Genomic DNA, 19228 nt, shown 5'->3' with positions numbered 1-19228 from the left:
TGAGAAACAGTTTCATGCAAGAGCTGCAAACAAGTCGACCACCTGCAGCCTGCTGGGGTGTGCACAGTACGAGTACAAAACCTGTGTACTACTACTCCACCACAACATTGTAGCAGTTTGCCTCTTATGGGCTGATTCACTTATTTTTTATTTTTCCTTCCTCCTCACTTCTACACTACCCAATCTTTTCCTCATGTTTTGTTTTCTTCATTCCCCCTCTTCTCTCACACCACACCAGGATTCAGACCACTTGGTGATAACTATTCTGGATGAGAACGACAACAGGCCCATATTCACCCGGAGCAGCTACAGAGCTGAGATCACTGAGAACTCTGCAGCAGGTAGCATCCAGGCTGGTGTGTCTGTCTTCCTCCTCCTCAACTGTGTGCAGCACAGAGAACGGTGTCGAAACACCTTCTGAAAAACTGTAAACCACACTTCCTGACTTTGTTTACATATGTTAAGTGAAGTGATTTGTTCGACTCTGAATGTTTAGGGGTGAGATGACTATGAATTTTTAGATTTAGATTATCTTGATCCATTATATGATTGAGGAATTTTCCCAAACTAAAGTCAGTGTCAATAAATTGAAATTGGACGATACATCAACAAGTGGCAAATGACTTATATGAAAACGAATCTAATCTGAGTGTAATCATTTTACTTCTTCACCTGTCCCTGTCTTTGTCGGTCCTTAGGCAGTACAGTGACAGTGTTGAATGGGCCGGTTCTGGCTGAGGATAAAGACATTGGGCCCAATGCTGTGGTGAAGTACCGCCTGCTGGGAGCTAGGGTTGACCTCTTTACTGTGGATGCCAATACTGGTAACATTGTGACTCTTCATCAAGCAGATATAAAGGAAAATTGCAGTGCAAATGTTAATGTCTCTGTATTTCCCCTCAGGCGTGATACTTGTGCGTCAGGGGGCGAAGTTGGATCGTGAGGCGTTCCAGGAGCCTCGGGTAGAGCTGTTTCTGGTGGGGGAGGATGTAGGAGGTTTAAACAGCAGTGTCCCACTGACTGTTACCATCCTGGATCAGAATGACAACCCTCCTGTCTTCAGCCCATCCAGTTTCAGTGTTCGACTCCCTGAGAACAGCCCCACTGGTGCGTAGTCTGTAACTAATGCTCTGTGTGTAGGAGTGCACACTTCCTTCCTGTGATTATCTACACCTTGTTTCACTTTGCATTACTCTGTTGGAGGGTTTTAGGGGCTACATGTTGGGAATGGCGTCTAAGTCAGTGCTGTCCCTCCTGCAGGTGTGGTGGTGACTCAGTTGTCAGCCACTGATGCCGACTCCGGCTCCAATGGCTGGCTGATGTATCGGCTGGAAAGCGGCGCTCAGGACCGCTTCGTGGTGGACCCGCTCTCCGGTGCCGTCTTGGTGGGCAACAACACCCTCGACAGAGAAGACCGTGGGTCCTACCGTCTGGTTGTCATGGCAACCGATCGCGGAACACCTCCTATGTCGGGCACAGCCACCCTGACGGTCATCCTCGATGATGTAAATGACTCACGGCCCCGTTTCATAGAACCCATATCCATGATCAGTGTCAATGAGTCCACGCCCCCTGGCGTGGTGGTGGCTACGCTGACGGCTGAGGACCCGGATCTGCATCCTCGGCTGGAGTATTACATCATCTCAGTGGAGGCAAAGGACGATGGGAACAACCCAGTGGATGGCCTGCAGGAATCCTTTGGCATTGATTTACACACTGGTGAGTCACCGATCTTACTCACATTTAAACGATGATCTAGAAATCTTTACATTGGCCGATGATGTTAGATAATCAGTTCACTGAATCTTACTTAAAACGCATGTTTTTCTGTGAATTTTCAGGTGCAGTGTTTGTGCGCAACCCCATAAACAGAGAGCTGGTAGCTACTTTTGAGATCATTGTGTCTGTACATGACAATGCTAGTGATGTAATCGACAAGTCAGGGAGCGTTCCCAATGGTAAGTTAATTTTTTTGTCACGAAATCTTGAATTGTTATTAGTTCAGTTATCTAAGATATTTTCACTCTCTCTTCTCTCCAGCGAGACTAACCATCAACGTGTTGGATGTAAATGACAACGCCCCTCGTTTTCGGCCCTTTGGGGTGTCCAACTTCACTGAGAAGATTTTGGAAGGAGCTCAGCCCGGCACTACCCTGTTGTCAGTGTCAGCTGTAGACCCAGATAAAGGTCCCAATGGCCAGGTCATCTACCAGCTGCTCCACTTGCCCAGAGGGGGATATGTTAGATTGGAGGACCCATCTGTTGGTATGACACTTCAAAAACCTGCCGTAGGCTGCAGGTTAAAAATTAATAAAGCCTCAAGCACTGTATTACTGTATTTCTTAAATGTATTATGACACTTATAATTGATAAAGATGAATCCAAATTATTTTCCAGGTAAGATAATAGCCAACCAGACGGTGGATTATGAGCAGGTACAGTGGCTTAATTTCACAATCCGGGCCCGGGACCACGGCACTCCCCCCAGGATCGCTGAGCTGCCAGTTTACCTGCGCATTGTGGACGTCAATGACAACAACCCTGTCTTCTTACAGCCCTCATATCAGGTACAGTACAGGATATTCAAAGACAAATAACAGCCACTCAGGCAAAAATGTAAAGTGCTGTTGAAGAAGAAAATGTATTTGTCATTCCACTATCGGCTTGTCTTTGCACGAAAAGCACAGGTGTTACTTACACTGATGATGACCACATAAACAACACTCGTTTACAAAATTGGAAAGAGCTGCTGCCAAACATGAGGCTGAAAATAAAGCACATCATAACAGGAAATCTACCACTTTAATTTATCTTATGAGAGAGGTTACATTTTATGTTATTATCAGAGCACTTAACATTTTTGTGTGGTATTATTGCTGCTTATTCACTTCTGGCTAAGCAGTTTGTCTCAAGTAGCTGTTTTCTCTCAAGTTCACTAATGTAGCATATGAAATTAAGTGCCATATAATTTAGTTTGCCTCTCTTGTTGGCACTTCTTTTATCATTTTCATTTTAACATAATCTTATTCTTAATCTATAATGTTATTCTGTTCCTGAGTCAAAGCATATTTTTATCTGTTATTGCAGGAGCCTGTGTTTGAGAACGTGAACTTGGGCACCACCATAATTCGTGTCAGTGCTACAGATGCTGATTCTGGCCTCTTCGCTGTCATTGAGTACAGCCTGGTAGATGGAGAGGGCAAGTTTGGCATCAAACCAACTACTGTAAGTAAACCAATACATCAGCTACAAAGTAACCATGTGGTGCTCCTCCCTCAGAATATCTGCTTTTATTTCAGTCTACATTTGGGCCATACCTAATCAAATCAGAATTCATTATATTACAATTCCATTAATTGGAATTTTGCCAAAAAGGACAAAACATAGAAGTTCATAACACTTTGAAGGACGGTGTTCATGAACAAATGCAAAATAAGTTATTTTGATGAACTCTGAGAAGGTGTGGTCTGAATTCTGGTATTATTATGTCTTTAGTGTGCCAGCAGCACAGGGTGTCAAAGCTGAATTTCATCCTGCCAGGAAATAAAAGTTTAAACAAAGTCTTTCAGTGTAATAAAGACAAACTAAATAGTTTATCTCTGTGCTCCATTTCTGTCACACACACAGACTCAAATAAATGTCTTTATACAACCACCACTCCCAGTCAATACTTGTACTTCCTTCCTAATTACCCCCTCTCCTCTGTGTCAGGGAGAGATCTACATCCTCTCTCCTCTGGACAGGGAGACAAAGGACCATTACACTCTGACTGCAGTCGCTCGTGACAACCCCGGAGGCAGCTCCAACAACAGACGAGAAAACTCTGTCCAGGTAGACAACACTGGCTGTAACGACACCAGAACCTTATGTGAATGACGGTCTGAATAAATATTTAAGTCATCTGCACTCATAGAGTTAGTGCATATTAACAGCCAACACCATCTATAGTGGCTTCTAGTGACTAAATGTATTTAAGCCAGAGGACAATAAATGGAACATGCCACTTATGAAAACCTTGCGTAACACTTTATTTGACGCCAAGCTCTATAACGCATTATAACCATACTTATAATGAGTTGTAATGTAGTTATAGCACTGTATAACTATCATTATAAACACTCAAATAAATGATCCTAGGGCTTTATACCAATAAGCAGTATTATAACTCTATTATAATACTTGACCTTATAAGCCATTATAAAATGCTCTATGATGTGTTATGCTTATTGTTATAAAGCCATTGATAATTTATCAGTGTTTAGAATGATAGTTATACACGTTTATAAGCCAATCATAAAACATTATAATTATATTTATAATGCATTATCGACGTTGGCATTGTCAGCGAGTTACTAACAATTATAACGTATTATAATACCTGACCTTATAAGTCATGATAAAATGCTTTATAGTGTTTAATGATTATTGTTATAAAGCATTATGATCATTTATGAGTGTTTATAACTATAGTTATACAGTGCTATAACTGCAATTTATAACTCATTATAAGTATGATTATAATACGTTATAGAGAAAGGCGTCAAATAAAGTGTTACCCAACCTTGTTCCACGTTTGAGGTGCTGTAATCTGGAGGTTTTGCTGCCCCAGTTGATTCTAAATGATTTTCCTGATGAGATATGTGATCAGGTAGAACCTGCTGTCACATGTATCATGATTATGAATATAACCTTGTGTCACGAATCTTCCGTTTGAATGTAATCTGTCGTTGATGCCCATCAGGTCCTGGTGACAGTTCTCGATATCAACGATTATCGGCCACGCTTTACAGAGCGGGTGTTCAACACCAGCGTGTTTGAGAATGAGCCCAGTGGTACGTCTGTGATCACGGTGAAAGCTACCGACCTGGATGAAGGAGAGAATGGAGCGATCCTCTACAGCATGTTGGGACCTCATTCAGGTATGGATGTATTCATAAAATCCACAGAACGTACAGCGAGTTGGTTAGTCTGAATAAACTGCCTTTGGGGGCCTCCTGTTTGCTTCAGTTGCCTTTGAGATGTATGAAGAGCTTGACTGGAGTCCTACTGTGGGAAACTGAATTGATTGATATAATATTGATTATAATGATTGATAACATAGTTTGTGAGGTCCCACAATTTACACTATATGTTAGGACAAAAATCAAAACATGATGTCCAAGGAATGCTCCTCTACAATCAAAGTGTGGTGTGGAACAAGGCATGGATCAGTGTGTGAAACCATTTCCAAAGCCTTATGTGTACCAACAGTGAACTTAATAGTTGTGAAATGGAGAAAGACTGAACTCACCAGGACTCGTCCTAGAGTTGATTGTCCAATATGCGTAACCAGGCAAGAAGGTTCCTGGCGGGACGGACTACATTTCCAAAATCATGGTGTGCCTAGCTCTAAATTACATAATAAAACTGGAGGTTGTTATCGCTGCCAACTGAAATACGAGTTTTAATACTGATAATACTGTAATTTAGACATTTCATTTTAAAAATTCTGAAATGTGTCATTAGGGATTATTGAGTGTAGATTAATGGGCAGAAATGGCAAATCTATCCATTCACAATCAGGTCTACAACTTGATAAAGTTTGCAAAAGAGAACGGCTCAGAATACTTCTTATATCTTTCCTTAGTCCGTGAATGTCCTCTCTCCCTTTAGATGCATTTTCCTTGGATCCAAACACAGGGCTGGTGCGTTCTCGCCGTCTGCTTCAGTCTTCTGAACGCTTCAACCTGACAGTGGTGGCCACCGACCAGGGGCGTCCTCCGCTGTGGGGCACCGCAGACCTCATCATCACAGTCATAGACGTCAATGATAACAGACCTGTGTTTGTCAGACCTGCCAACGGGACCATCATCCATATCTCAGAGGTAACTGTTATCATATGACTCTGTTATCATACACATGTACTGACAATGAAACGCACAGTTTGTTAAAGTTCACACAAACACACACTGACTGTCTTCTCCCTCCCCGTAGGAGCAGCCTCCAGGCCTGCCTGTGTATGAGGTGCATGCAACAGACTCTGATGAGGGTGTGAATGGAGAAGTCCGCTACGCATTCCTGCAGACTGGAGCAGGTAACAGAGACTGGGAAAACTTCCACATCGATCCCCTTTCTGGAGTCATCACAACAACTGTGAAACTGGACCGAGAGAAACAGGCCCTGCATAGCGTGAGTCAGCTTTTTGTCCTTAATAAACTTAATAAAAATATATATAAAAATATAAAATATATAAACTGAACTGTGCAGCGTTGTTTTTTTCTCTAACCGAGTCCAAAAAACTCTCACAGCTTATCATTGTGGCCCGTGACATGGGTCAGCCAGTGCCTTACGAGACCACACAGCCTCTGCAGGTGGCGCTGTTGGACATTGACGACAATGAACCCGTCTTCCTCAAACCACCAGTGAGTAACAAGCTCTACCAACATGACTTTATGTGGTAATCCGACCGTTAGAGACCACTGTTAAACTGTTTGTATGTTTGTCTTGTTCTATCTTGGTCTTTGTGTGTCTGTATGTTTGTGTGTGCATCTCAGCGGGGCAGCTTGCCTTACCAGAAACTGACAGTGCCTGAGCACTCCCCTCCAGGTACTGTGGTGGGGAACGTAACTAGAGCTGTGGACGCCGATGAGGGCTCCAATGCCATCGTCTATTACTTCATTGCAGGTGATGCAGTGATCTCCATATTCAGCCACATGTATCAAAGTCTAGTCAAAATGTGTTTGTGCATTGAAGAAGATTTAGAGCATGTCCATGCAGTGTGTCTGGAAGCTCTTGTATCCATTGTGTGGTCAGATTAAAGTCCTTATACTTCAAAAGCTTAGGAATAATAGGGACATTTGTATAGATCCATCCGTGTTCCGTTTCTATTTAAAGCCGGCCCTTTAGTGCTTCAGATGGCTGAACATAAATCCTTTCCATCTCTTCCTGCAGGGGGAAACAGCGATGGAAACTTTGGCGTGAGTCTAGATGGAGAACTGAAGTTGCATAGGGATCTGGACCGCGAGGAGATTCCGGTCTACTCCATCATCATCAAGGCCTCCAGCAACAGGAGCTGGACTCCTCCCAGGGGTCAGAGGGCAGCAAGGGCCAAAGCCCTGGACCCTGCCCGTGACCCCAGCCTGCTGGAAGTCCGCATCGAACTGGAGGACATCAATGATCAGAAGCCACGCTTCACTAAGGCTGAATACACTGCAGGTGATCCATGTTCTTGTTTGTACTGTGTGTGGATGCTGGTCCATGGGGAACCACCATAACCCTCTGTCCTGTCTTTGCTTCTCTGTTTCAGGAGTTGCAGCAAATGCCAAAGTGGGCTCAGAGCTGATCAAGGTGATGGCTGTGGATAATGATATCGGCAACAACAGTGTGGTCCAGTACCATATTGTTACAATCCGTTACTTCCAGTCACAGAGCAATGGTAGTGAGGATGTTGGCAGTATCTTCACCATCGGTAAGTTTGATCTTGTTAAGTATTCAGGCTGTTTTCAGGCTAATGTTACATTTGTTGTAACCAAATCCCATGAAAAGTAAACAACCAACAATGGATTATCGTGCATATCATATTTCTCACTACCCCACTCTGTGATGTGTTGTTTTGATCTTTTTGCTGTATGTTTTTGGAAAGCGGTGCTTGAGCTCTCAGGTTACCTGGCTCCAGATACACAGGACGTATTTGTTTGTAGGATAAATCAATTGTTGATTTTATTTTTCTTTGGATTTGTTACCAAAAAAATATGAAATATCACTACACATATACTTTCATGTCATGATCAATTATTTCTTTTAAATGCAAAATGAAAGTAATGAAATGGCTTCAACAAGAAGCACAGTCAATCAAGAGACACGTCCTTTCTTCCTATGCCTCTAATATTTACCATACATTTTCAATACACAGACCAGAATGCAGTCCCATGTTTTATTAGTTTTACTCTATACGCTACTAAGTCTTCTCATTGAGTTAAAGTCACGTCCTTTGTTGAGACCATATTCTGTCTTTTCATTTCAATAGGTTTGACAGATGGTATCATCAGAACCTATGACCTCTTCACGGCTTACAACCCAGGCTTCTTTCAGCTGGAGATTCTGGCGTGCGATTTCGTTGGACACAGTACAACCACCAATGTGAACATCTATATTCTGAGGGACGACCAGAGGGTCAAGATCGTCTTCAACGAGATCCCCGATTTGGTTCGTGAAAACCAGGACGACTTTGTCAATTTGCTGTCCAACATCACTGGAGCTATCGTCAACTTAGATGACATACAGGTAAAGGCTTTTCTATCAGGGTGTTTGTGGTTTCAACTTTTGTGTATGTTTTATAAACACCTGACATCTTTGACTCTCTTTTCTTCAATGCAGTTCCATGTGGACAAGAAGGGTAGGGTGAATTATGCACAGACAGACATGTTGATCCATGTTGTCAACAATCAGACCAACACCATCCTAGATGTTGAAAGGTAAACCTTCTTTAATGAAATAAGTCTTTTACTCGTTATATATATGAAGCCTGTATCTCCTCTCGTACAAGCAGGATTGTGCCCTGACATGAGTTTATGTGTGTCCTGATATTTGGTGTTTTACAGGGTGATTCAGATGATTGATGAGAACAAGGAGCAGCTGAGAAACCTGTTCAGAAAATACAACGTAGTGGACGTTCAGCCAGCTGTCACTGACAAGCTGCCTGACGACATCACCACACTGCAGGTCTGTGAGCCTGAGACCGCCACAAACCCACTGACTGTGGCAGATGTTTTGTATTTTTAACTTTTCTTTTTTTTTCATCTTTTACAGCTGGTCATCATAATCCTCGCTGTGCTCCTGTGCTTGGCAGGAATTCTGTTTGTAACAATGAACTGGCATTATCGTCGAGTGTAAGAATCATTCTGTATTCTATAAAAAGGCAGTGTTGTTTTGTAAATGGATTTTTGTACTGAATCAGTCACAGGCCGTGTTTTTAGGCTCAGTGTGTGAGCAGACATCAGTCAGATACCAACATGTCTGTCTGATTTGACTTTTTGCTGTGTTGCAGACACCAGAGGAAGTTGAAAGCCATCGTTGCAGGATCCACAGGTGAGAAGTCGCTTCACTGGCGGGACGGCCCCGCCAGCTGTTCAGCTCCAGGATGTTGCTTCTGTCATGTGATAATGTCACTTAACTGTACAAATGCTTTATTTACTCATTACTTATTTATCCTCTACCATTCAGGGAACCAGGGTCTAATGGATATCTTGGATATGCCCAACACTAACAAGTACTCTTTTGAAGGGTGAGATAACAGTTCCATTTTAGGGACATTTCCTCCATATGACTTTGTAATGTTCCTCTTTATTTTTCTCAAAATATCATTTCCGGTTTCTGTCAGTATTTTTCTGACAGTTATGTTTTTCTGGGAACTGTGTTTGTTATTGTTAAATACATAGTACACTGTGTATTAAACTATAACCGACTCAGTGGCTTATTTGTCATTGCCTTAAAGTTACAAGGCAAATAGTGTGAGTCCAGGAAGTCACAGTGTTTTACTAAGAAATATTTGTGAAATATAAATAAAAAAAATGCCAAAAATCGATCAGAGTTCTCATGCATCATGGTGTTTGCCTCTACAGGGCTAATCCAGTGTGGCTGGACCCATTCTGTCGTAATCTGGAGCTGGCTGCCCAGGCCGACCACGAGGACGACCTGCCTGAGAACCTGAGTGAGATAACTGACCTGTGGAACAGCCCTGCACGCACTCATGTCAGTACTTTACTTTAATCTGAGTTGTTATGTATCTCAGAACTATATTTTGAGGATTGATAATGTTTTACTTCTGGGAGAATGAAGCCATCATTCCCAGGGATTTACATGAGTCCCACCCATTACACAGCTGTTCCTTCATGAACACGTGGGTCTTGTCCTCACAGGGTACATTTGGTCGAGAGCCTCAAGCGAAGCCAGAGGATGATCGGTACTTGAGAGCAGCCATTCAGGAGTACGACAACATCGCTAAACTGGGCCAGATCATGAGGGAGGGGCCTATCAAGGTGAGACACATGCATGTCAGATTATCCTAGGGTAACACACACGCACACACCCTCATGAACACATCCAATATCATCCCTCAGTCCTCTCTGTCGCTGGTTATGTACTCACTCATTCCATCCTTCCAAAACAAATTGAGGATAAGGTCAGAGGACGGGACATAAGACCTCCACGAGTCTGTCCTGTGGGAAAACCAAAAAGAGAGACCCCCAAGGATTTGAGGATACGTTGTTGAGAGCCCGATGCTTAGATAAGACGTCATTACTTTGGATTCCCGTTTAATGAATGCTGTGGCGGTGGGGGTTTGTAAGGTGAGAGGCTCTGTTTGATCCTAACTGCTGTCCTGTCAGGGTTCCCTGCTCAAGGTGGTCCTGGATGACTACCTGAGGCTGAAAAAGCTCTTTGCAGCTCGACTTGTCACTGTATCCACCAGCCAAGGAGATCACTCATCAGTCACAGAGGTGGGCTCTGAATAACGGGTTATCTATCTGCACCTGCGGCTTCTCTCTGACTCCACTGGAGAGTGATCTTGCATTACTTTGATTTCCTATTCTGACGCCCTGTCCTCTGCTTTGGTTTAACACCTTCTCACCACTTCTGCTTCTGCCTTCAACCAGACTCTGGGTTATATAGAGTCCGGTCTTACTTTTCAGTGTTCAGCTGTGAGTGGTGTCAACCACAGAGAAATTCCTCCACATTTTGGAATCACTGGAAATTTTACCTTAAAAAAGCAATTTCTGCACTTTATTTTGATGAATTGACCTGATGTGGAAACCTCACCCTCCTTCCACTTGAAGAATTATCTACTTCTGATCAAAACATGTGTGATCTGTTACTCTCTGCTGAACTGTTGTCTTACTACATTTTCAAGTTGTTGACTTCTGTTACTGCTTTCAGTGCTGAGAGGTCTCCGTCTACTGGTCTATCCAGCTCTTTCTCAAAGCTGTTTCCTACCAATCATCTGCATTCTTGTCAACTTGATGCATTATAGAAGTACCACTTTTCAGCAGCTTAATTCATTATCAGCTGACTTCTTCTTCTCTCCTCCTGTAACAGCTGATCCAGAGCGATCTGGACGACGACGAGGACGAGCGTCTGGGCATGGGCGGAGGTCGTGGCACGCTGCGTTTCAAGCACAAGCTTCCTGTGGAGCTGAAGGGTCCTGAAGGTGTCCACGTGGTCCACGGTAGCACGGGGACCCTCCTGACCTCTGACCTGAACAGCCTGCCAGAGGACGACCAGCGGGCCCTGGCACATTCTCTGGAGGCGCTGAACGCTGACGGGGGGCTTTACTGCGAGCGGAACGCCCGCACAGAGTCGGCCAAGTCCACCCCCATGCACCGCCACAAGGACGGGGACACCGTGTCGGAGAGTCCCCTGGAGATCACAGAGTTATGACTAGCCGAGGCCTCGCTGGTCTGAGTGCAACCACGACTCGTGTGTGTCCTCGTTCCTCCGCGCCGCCGCCCTGACAAGGTTAGGGAGGACTGGAGGAGGAGTGTGTGTAGTCTAGGGAACCTCATCAGCCAACCTAAGTGCATCAGTGAGACAAGCCTGCAAAAAGATTTACTCTGGTCTGGTTTGAGTGGATCTTGTGCTGGAAATGGTCCCACTGCTGGTGTTTGAAGAGAGGGGTTCTACAGATGACCTTTAGGAAATGGAAAATCACAGGCAGGGCACTGGTCTTCAGCGAGACAAAACCAACTGATGTCATTGACTTTCATCCAAAGAGCTGAGTGTAAAAGAAAGATTCAGCCTCTCCCTGTGGGAGAAGCTTGTTGAACCATGACCTTATAATCGTCAGTCGTGCCTCATTCTCACTAATCCTGCTGAAGTCATACCTGGACTGCAGACACTAATACACACTAATACACACACTCAAGAAAATGAAGCTACACACACTCAGACCAGCGGATGGCCATCAATGGGAAACTGAGATAATGACACAGTTCCTACCATGTTCTGACATTATTTTTCTTTTTTCAAAATGATGCAATCAGCGCTGAGGGAGTGAGGGTCGGACGTTTTATCTTTCAGATATTAGTGACATGTTGGTGTGAAATTTTAGATGGACATTTAATGCAGCCAAAAGCACTTCCACTATTTTCCCCAGTGATGCTTAATGAGCAGTTTTCACGTGACACCAGGAGGAAGAAGGACCCCTGCCACCACCGCTACTTGTTAAAGTACTGTAGTGGTTTGATGAAAGACCTTTTCTGGATCAGTAGCAGCACCTGTCTGCAGGGCAGCACTGAACATGCAGACTATGGTCCTGCTCTCCATTTTTAGCATGGACTCAATCAGTCATGTACGAGGAGACTCCTCACTGAAATGATGAATGAAGATGGATGACCGCTGTCTCAGACTGGAGCCACGTGATGAAAAAAAACAAGAAACCTTGAATCTTTTTTGAGTAATTTGATATTAAAGGCAGTCTAAAAATAGCCTTGGAAATGACTTATAAATAGAATTTAAAAAATATGAATAACAATGTTTTTATAAATATAAAGATGGCATTGTGCCCACAGAGACTTTACACTGCCACCTGAGGGAGTAAAGAGTCGTGCTCAAAATGAGCCATGTTTGCTTTATTTTTTTATTTTATAAAAAAAAAAAAATATGCGATGGAATCAAAAGATATTTTTGAAGAAAAATGCTGGCTTACCAAAATAGGTAGGGAATTGTTTTGGATGTTTGGAGTATGTGTATATTGTGCTTTGGTGACATGTTGTTCCGTTTTCCTTTATATGACAACTGACGCTGTTTCTGATGAGTGGTGTGTTTTTAAAATTCATTTTTTTATATTCCCATTTTGTAAGTTTTTTTGTCTTTGTCATTATGATCACCAGCCCCAGGGTCTGTGTTGGAAAATGTTGTTGGACGATATGTGATAATAAAAGAAATATGCAATGGCCTCAGTCGGTGGGATAATGGGAGTGCAGCAGAGTAAAGGAGCCACGCAGTCACTAAGAAAAGTCTGGGAATGTGAAAAAACGTAATGACTCATGACACTGATAATCGTTTCCCCTCATGACAATTACATTGACTTTGTCTAGGCTGACTTCTCATGCACTCCAATGGTCCAATATGATGAGACGATTCCAGAGAAACATAATGTGCCTAAAGAATAATTAATTCTGTCTTGACTTTGCAAAAAATACCTTCATCTTAACATGTCTATATTTCTTGTCTCTTTACTGTATTCAGCATGTAACATTCAGTCTGTCAAATCTCTGCTCAGGAGGTAGTTTGAGGTCTTGACAAATGCTGCCATCTACTGGTTCTTAAGAATGACAATAGCTAACCTGAAGGGGAAAAAAACAATCACAGGTTTTTAGCAGACCATCCTTTTATTGTTACCATGTTATATAGAAAAGTTTTATCATCAACATTTGTCAATAAGCTCAAAAGAAGGGACTCCAGGTACAGAGGACTCAGAGTTCTTCTTGGCTGCTGCTGGTCAGACTGCCCGGGTGGTGGTGGTGGTGGTGGCGGCCGCCGCCGATGTTGTGGTGGAGGCAGTGGCAGGCATTTTCTTCAGCGTCCTATTCAACTGTAGCGAGAAGAGCAACAATTTTCTCAGATTTTGACAGGCAGCCTGACGACTACAACAAATGATTTCAGAAGAGGGCTACTGGCAGAATGAGTGACTGGTGGTGCATTTCCTCTATACCAAAGCTCACAATAACTTTCAAAGTTCTGTTTTTATGCTGAAAACAAGCAACTCCACACTCCTGTAATCTTCCACTCTATCCAAACACAAAATTGATCACTTCTCACCTCCTCAAACTTGTGGATCTGTCTGATGAAAAAGTCTCCATAGCGACGTGCAACTTTAGTGTCCGCAATGTGGATCATGTCCTGTGAAAGTGTACAGAGAAACATATTGAAACATGATGCAGCAATGAATCATTTAACATCATGCACCTACTATTTTATATCCAACATGTGCAGTATGTCATTAGGCTTCAGTTTGGCCCTGCTGGGGAAAATAAGATAAATAATCTGAACCTACTGGTTAATATAGAAAAGTCATAAACATAAACACACCTTGTCAATGTAAAAGTCAACCTCAGACGCAGACTGGAACTCTCCATCCAGAGCTGAGATGCCGCTGGTCCACACCAGGTTCTTCATTTTGTGTTTGAAGACGAGCAGCTGGATGCGGAACTCCTGCTCAGTCATGTCCAGGAATCCTGCCAGCTTGGCTACTGGCATGGTGGTGTACAGCTTCAGGAAGCTGGAGGGACACACAGGGACTTTAGAGGGCATGTACAGACATCTCTACAAACCTCTCCTGAGTCAACAAGCTTTTGATTTCTATTACCACACAATCAAAGATGATAATATGCTCTACCTGCGGATGGTGGAGAGCTGGGCCTGCTGCTGCACCTCCTCAGCAAAGACCTTCAGCTGCTGCTGGAAAGGTTCTTTGTGGTAGTTGGGGTGAACATTGTCGTAGTTTGGCACCACAGGTGACAAGAACTTCGGGCAGGCAAAGCTGAACTGTTCCTCAAACACCTGCAGGTCCCTGATACGGGAAAAAAAAGTGTATTTCATTACAGACGTTAATGCTGCTGGGCACCACATGCAAGAAAGGCAAAAATACCGATAGTAAATCCTCAAAACCTAGAGTTATAGCTGATCACACACACAAACATCTTTCTTACCCTTTCTGCATTCGCAGCATCTTGTCTCCGTACTTCTCTCTCAGCTGGGTGTGGATGCTCTCATCAATGCGCATTGGGTACATGGTGAGAGCAATGGCCAGCAGACCGTGCATCTGTTCATTTTGCTTGTTAATCTACAATTAAATACAAATACAAGACATCTTACCAACTCTTCTGATACATTTGCTTTAGAAAACATACTTGCATGCATCACTGTATTTTTAAGACACACACAACAAATCAGCCCCTCAATTTTTCAGACACCATTAGAAGTCAACGACAAGAACAATTTAAACCTCTCAAGTTCTTTGTGTGGAATAAGTGGAATAGTTGATAACTTCAGCAGAAATATCTAATAAAATCTAATAAGCACAAGTCTGACTAACCATCTCATATTTATACGTCGACCTCTGGAACATGTTCCTTGTCCTCTGGATGTAGAGCAGGATGTTGGCAAAGACGCGAATAGCATCCTGGTAGCGCCTCATCATCAAGTAGGCAAATCCCACGTAGTAATAGGTGGTGATCTGGCACTCGGGCACACGGGAGTACATACTCTGAAAGACAGACAGCAAATTAGATGCAGGGGTGCGGACAAGACCAAAGGAAAAGCAAGATGATGATGTGGTGTAAAATACAATTTGAGTCCAGAAAATAAAAGTAGTCTCATCATTAGTCGATTAGAGATATGTTAGGTACGTTACGCTACGTTGGGTCTTACCTTCTTGTTGAGCTCAATGTTCTCCAGGACTTTGATGGCCTGGTAATAATCACCAAGCAGAGAGTGAAGCCTCAGGAGTCCCACCAAGCTGAAGTAGCCCAACATCTTGTACAGTGAGTGACGACCATATTCTCCAGCCACACTCTCTGGGTCTCCTGCAGCACACAAATATTATATACATTAAAGTTAAAAGTTGGAAAAGTTTCCTGGCTTGTTCAATACACTGGAGATAATTTCAGTATAGCAAGCTAACATTACTTTGAGACCAGAAAAACACTTTAACTTCAGCTGTACAGACTCTCCAAAACAACAAATATACCTCCGCTGGTGTACACCTCAAGCTGGCGGTTGATGTTGCTCTTGTCCACCAGGGAGTGGAGGACATTGAGGACACTGTGGACGTTCCAGATCTTTGGGTTGTTCCTCAGGAATTCAATCTCCTCCTCTGACTTCTTGGCCGTCTTACAGCGGTACTGACTGAAGGACTGGAACTGGATAAAGGTATTTGTGTTAGCAGCATGTAAACATTTATTCTACAGGCTGTATGATAAACACAAAGTTAGTGAAATGGGCCATATAGGAAGAAACTGACAAGTAAATCCTATTTTACTTATCAGCAATTTATCCAGTCATCTTAAAGGGATATTTAAACATTTTGGCAAATTCACCTATTGCCATAATCCGTATTGTTTTAGGAGTAGGTTCATTACCTTTAATTGTCAGTACAAGTTATGTTTAGATCAGATTACATAATTATACATTAATATTTCATAGCGTGGCAAATGTTCAGGTCACAACTTGTCCACGAGAGTGTTTTGGAGTTGGATTGTGTATTTAGTTTGATGAAAGAAACGTGGGAATACCGTGCGCCTCCGCCTCTGCCTCGCTGATCTAAAAACAGCTTGCACCGACAATTAAAGGTAATGAACCTTTAAAGACTATTCATGGGAAATTTTTGTCAACTAAAGATACGTAAATAATATAATTTTATGTACCTGGTAGATGAACTCATCAATGATGTCCCAGAGCCACTGGTTTGGCAGCTCCAGGGGGGCTGGGCCATCAGCATCTGTTTACAATGAGAAATATTCTCCTTTGACACAATTTTCATGAGTTGTTATCTTACTGAAAATGTATTATATATCCTTGAAACTTACTGAGAATGTAATTGAAGAGGTTGCAGTAATTGTAGTATGACTCAAACCTCTGATCCAGAGTTGGCCCGCCCTGATTATCAAGAAAACAACAGTTACAAAAAAATCCTGCAAAGGTTTTTGCAGGTTTCTCAGTAATGGTTAAGGAGGTTGATAACAAGAGCAGTTACTTACGCTGACTTTAGCATAAATGTGTCTGTAGTACAGCTCCTTATACAGGATGAGGAAGACTGCATCTGTAAGACATGAGAGCAAACAATGTCATAAAACACTCCCACTGCTAAACCACACAAGGATGAACACATGTATCTGTTCACTATTAAATCCTGTTTACAGAATAACAGGTCCGTCAGTTAATATAATCCACAATCCGATCCAAACACTTCTCTTCTGTATGAATGTGTATTTAATTTATAATTTAAAAAAAAAACTAACAACAAAAAGCTCAAGGTCAACAAAATTTCTACCATGAGGAACAAACGATTCTGTCTGCTGCAGGTAAACACACTCACCGTTGCCAACAAGTGATGCAATGCCCTCAGCCTCTGGCCAGGGAGAATTCTTAAAGAAACGGTCGGTCAATTTGTTCCAGCTGAATCAGAAGAAAACAGAGAGGGCAAAACACTTGTCAAACATTAACACATTTGTTACATCTGTTAGAGGTAGAAAGAGGATCAGCATCACTGTTTGGGGGAGGAGTTACCTGTTCTCATAGACGTCCTGGATCTCATAAATCTTCTGCTCGATGCTCTCGCTGGATACACGGTTGGACTGCAGCTCATACACTTTCTGGTCGATCAAGTCAGAGATGGTTTTGTGGAAATATTGCAGGAAGTTCTTGATCACCTCTGGAATGACGCTGTAGGTCTGCTGCTCATACTGCCTCTCGTAGGCCAGGTCTGCTTTAGGGTCACCTGCAGGGAGATGGGGGATTGAGTATGAGACAATTACACACAAGGGAAGTCTAAACATGAATGGTGACATCATGCATTTAGATAAAGAGAAGGTACACAGATGTGTGCATACGAACCAGTGTGCAGGTCGTAATCATAGGGATCGTACTGCTAGGGAAACAGAACAGTTAGACATTTGTTACCAGCACAACGTTAACATGTCAGACAAGCAGTCATGATTAACAATAGCCATCGTTATCTAACACGTTAATTCTCCACAACAAGTAAACACAGAGTCAACACAGCGCTTCAGGGGCTGTGCTGCTCTCTTTAGAAACGGCATTCTTCATTCACATCATGCTAGCTCATCGCAAGCTACTGTTATGCCGGTGGAGTTAAGCTAGCTATGCAGCTACTAGGCTAGCCGGCTACCGATAGCCAGCGTGTCATTGTTATTATCATAAAAGCGATCAAATGTTTGTAGGAAATAATGTATACTGACTTCTTCTTCTTCGTGGTATGGCATGGTGGTCATTAGTAGTCCAAAGACGTAGATAGCGGAGTGAAAGACGAGAAAATGTGCTCGACTAGCTAGCGCAGCTAAACCACGCAGCTGGCGTTAGAGAGGCGACAGGGAACGGAAGGAAGAAGCTGTGACGTACGAGTGGAACACGGCGGCGTAGAGGCATTCTGGGTAATTGGGTTTTTGTGATGTAGTTAGGCCTTTTACAGTCTATGAGTTAGGCCTTAGGCAAACGAAAGAAGCACTAATGTAACGGGCCTGTGGGAGCAATTTTGTTTTGTTTTATTTTAATAGTGGATTTTTTTATATACTAAAATAATATCGTGATGGAGGTAGGGTTACCTGTTTTTTTTTAATTAAATTATAAGGTAATTTTGCCTCTTGAATAATGTTGACCTGAGTCTGAAGAGCACTCCAGCTCGCAACTCAGAGGTTAGCAGACGCAGACCATGTGGCTTGTCAAAACAGTTGGAGCAAATGAACATTATTTTTGACTTGTCATCAATGTTTGTCATAGTGGGATAAGTGAACATTAAGGCCCCGTGGCTCTTACGTGTAGCCAACATACACAAGGCCTGTGAAATGTGTGCTCTTCTTCCTCATTATTTTGGTAGTAGCCTAGTTACACCTGTCAAAATGTCTAACCTCAAAGGGTCTCTTATGTCAATCAAGTTAATAATAATCTATTAGTTTCACCTGTGGAAAACGCCCCACATGTATCATAAATCTTTCTGCCTTTGAATACAGATGTTTTGAGTAGCCTACAAAGGGGACAGTGGTTTAAATGATGATTCGGTGATATGAACTATTGTTATAAAACACTTTTATACACTTAGCCTACTTACTTTTAATGTGGGTGATTCTTTTTACAGTCCATGGTGATGACGAGAGGGTGTAGCCCTAAAATTGTAACTACTAGTATCTACCTTTAGGTGGCGTTAAAGTCACAGGATCTGCATCGATGAGAAAGGTTCAGATGGCCACAGACTTGTCAAAGTTTAGCATGTAAAGAGATGAATGTGTGTGAATTGGCCATGTCTCTCCATCCCAGCTTTCGTATTGATCACAATCATTTGAAATGACTCAATCAGAGGCTACTCAATCAGTCTACAGGGCAAATTGTTAAATTATTTTACTTTGAGAGTTTATAGGCTGTCCTCTCCGTGTGATGTGTTGACTGGACTTTGGTCTTTAGACAAAGAGACTGAGAAAACCAAATTGTGCCTTGAAGTTCGCGTGCGTGTGTCGGTGCG

The 19228-nt window shown here is 42.7% G+C and overlaps 2 protein-coding genes across 3 annotated transcripts in view; one reads left to right on the top strand and one right to left on the bottom strand.

Moving 5' to 3' along the window:
- Positions 1 to 11412, top strand: part of cdh23 (cadherin-related 23) — a gene marked incomplete at both ends in the record, with an annotated part of 141460 nt that extends 130048 nt beyond the window's left edge. Inside the window, 26 exons of the mRNA XM_083987632.1 lie at positions 239 to 341; positions 699 to 824; positions 904 to 1107; positions 1261 to 1719; positions 1842 to 1958; positions 2041 to 2265; positions 2398 to 2567; positions 3088 to 3225; positions 3712 to 3831; positions 4742 to 4919; positions 5653 to 5864; positions 5974 to 6168; positions 6288 to 6401; positions 6534 to 6663; positions 6931 to 7194; positions 7286 to 7447; positions 8006 to 8262; positions 8356 to 8453; positions 8580 to 8700; positions 8788 to 8867; positions 9026 to 9066; positions 9202 to 9262; positions 9600 to 9729; positions 9897 to 10016; positions 10365 to 10475; positions 11071 to 11412. Coding sequence (XP_083843758.1) covers positions 239 to 341; positions 699 to 824; positions 904 to 1107; positions 1261 to 1719; positions 1842 to 1958; positions 2041 to 2265; positions 2398 to 2567; positions 3088 to 3225; positions 3712 to 3831; positions 4742 to 4919; positions 5653 to 5864; positions 5974 to 6168; positions 6288 to 6401; positions 6534 to 6663; positions 6931 to 7194; positions 7286 to 7447; positions 8006 to 8262; positions 8356 to 8453; positions 8580 to 8700; positions 8788 to 8867; positions 9026 to 9066; positions 9202 to 9262; positions 9600 to 9729; positions 9897 to 10016; positions 10365 to 10475; positions 11071 to 11412 — 4278 coding nt within the window. The remainder of the gene's footprint in view (positions 1 to 238; positions 342 to 698; positions 825 to 903; positions 1108 to 1260; positions 1720 to 1841; positions 1959 to 2040; positions 2266 to 2397; positions 2568 to 3087; positions 3226 to 3711; positions 3832 to 4741; positions 4920 to 5652; positions 5865 to 5973; positions 6169 to 6287; positions 6402 to 6533; positions 6664 to 6930; positions 7195 to 7285; positions 7448 to 8005; positions 8263 to 8355; positions 8454 to 8579; positions 8701 to 8787; positions 8868 to 9025; positions 9067 to 9201; positions 9263 to 9599; positions 9730 to 9896; positions 10017 to 10364; positions 10476 to 11070) is intronic.
- A 1933-nt stretch (positions 11413 to 13345) lies between these two features.
- On the bottom strand, positions 13346 to 18109 carry eif3s6ip (eukaryotic translation initiation factor 3, subunit 6 interacting protein). Of its 2 annotated transcripts, none has more exons than XM_083987862.1 (15): positions 17955 to 18109; positions 17590 to 17620; positions 17263 to 17473; positions 17072 to 17151; positions 16734 to 16795; positions 16563 to 16632; positions 16401 to 16474; positions 15725 to 15896; positions 15406 to 15560; positions 15071 to 15241; positions 14685 to 14818; positions 14372 to 14545; positions 14065 to 14254; positions 13795 to 13875; positions 13346 to 13567 (listed from the first exon to the last, which is right to left on the bottom strand). In XM_083987862.1, exons 1-15 carry the CDS (start codon positions 17985 to 17987, stop codon positions 13475 to 13477), a joined length of 1731 nt encoding a protein of 576 aa, XP_083843988.1. In that variant the 5' UTR covers positions 17988 to 18109; the 3' UTR covers positions 13346 to 13474. The 2 variants fall into 2 exon arrangements, with proteins under 2 accessions (XP_083843988.1, XP_083843987.1); XM_083987861.1 differs by having other exon boundaries at positions 17590 to 17623; positions 17955 to 18096.
- Positions 18110 to 19228: the final 1119 nt, after the last annotated feature.

The sequence above is a fragment of the Trachurus trachurus genome, assembly GCF_905171665.1.
Source record: "Trachurus trachurus genome assembly, chromosome: 15".
NCBI classification, from domain to species: Eukaryota; Metazoa; Chordata; class Actinopteri; order Carangiformes; family Carangidae; genus Trachurus; species Trachurus trachurus.
This window is presented reverse-complemented; position numbering and strand designations above follow the sequence as displayed.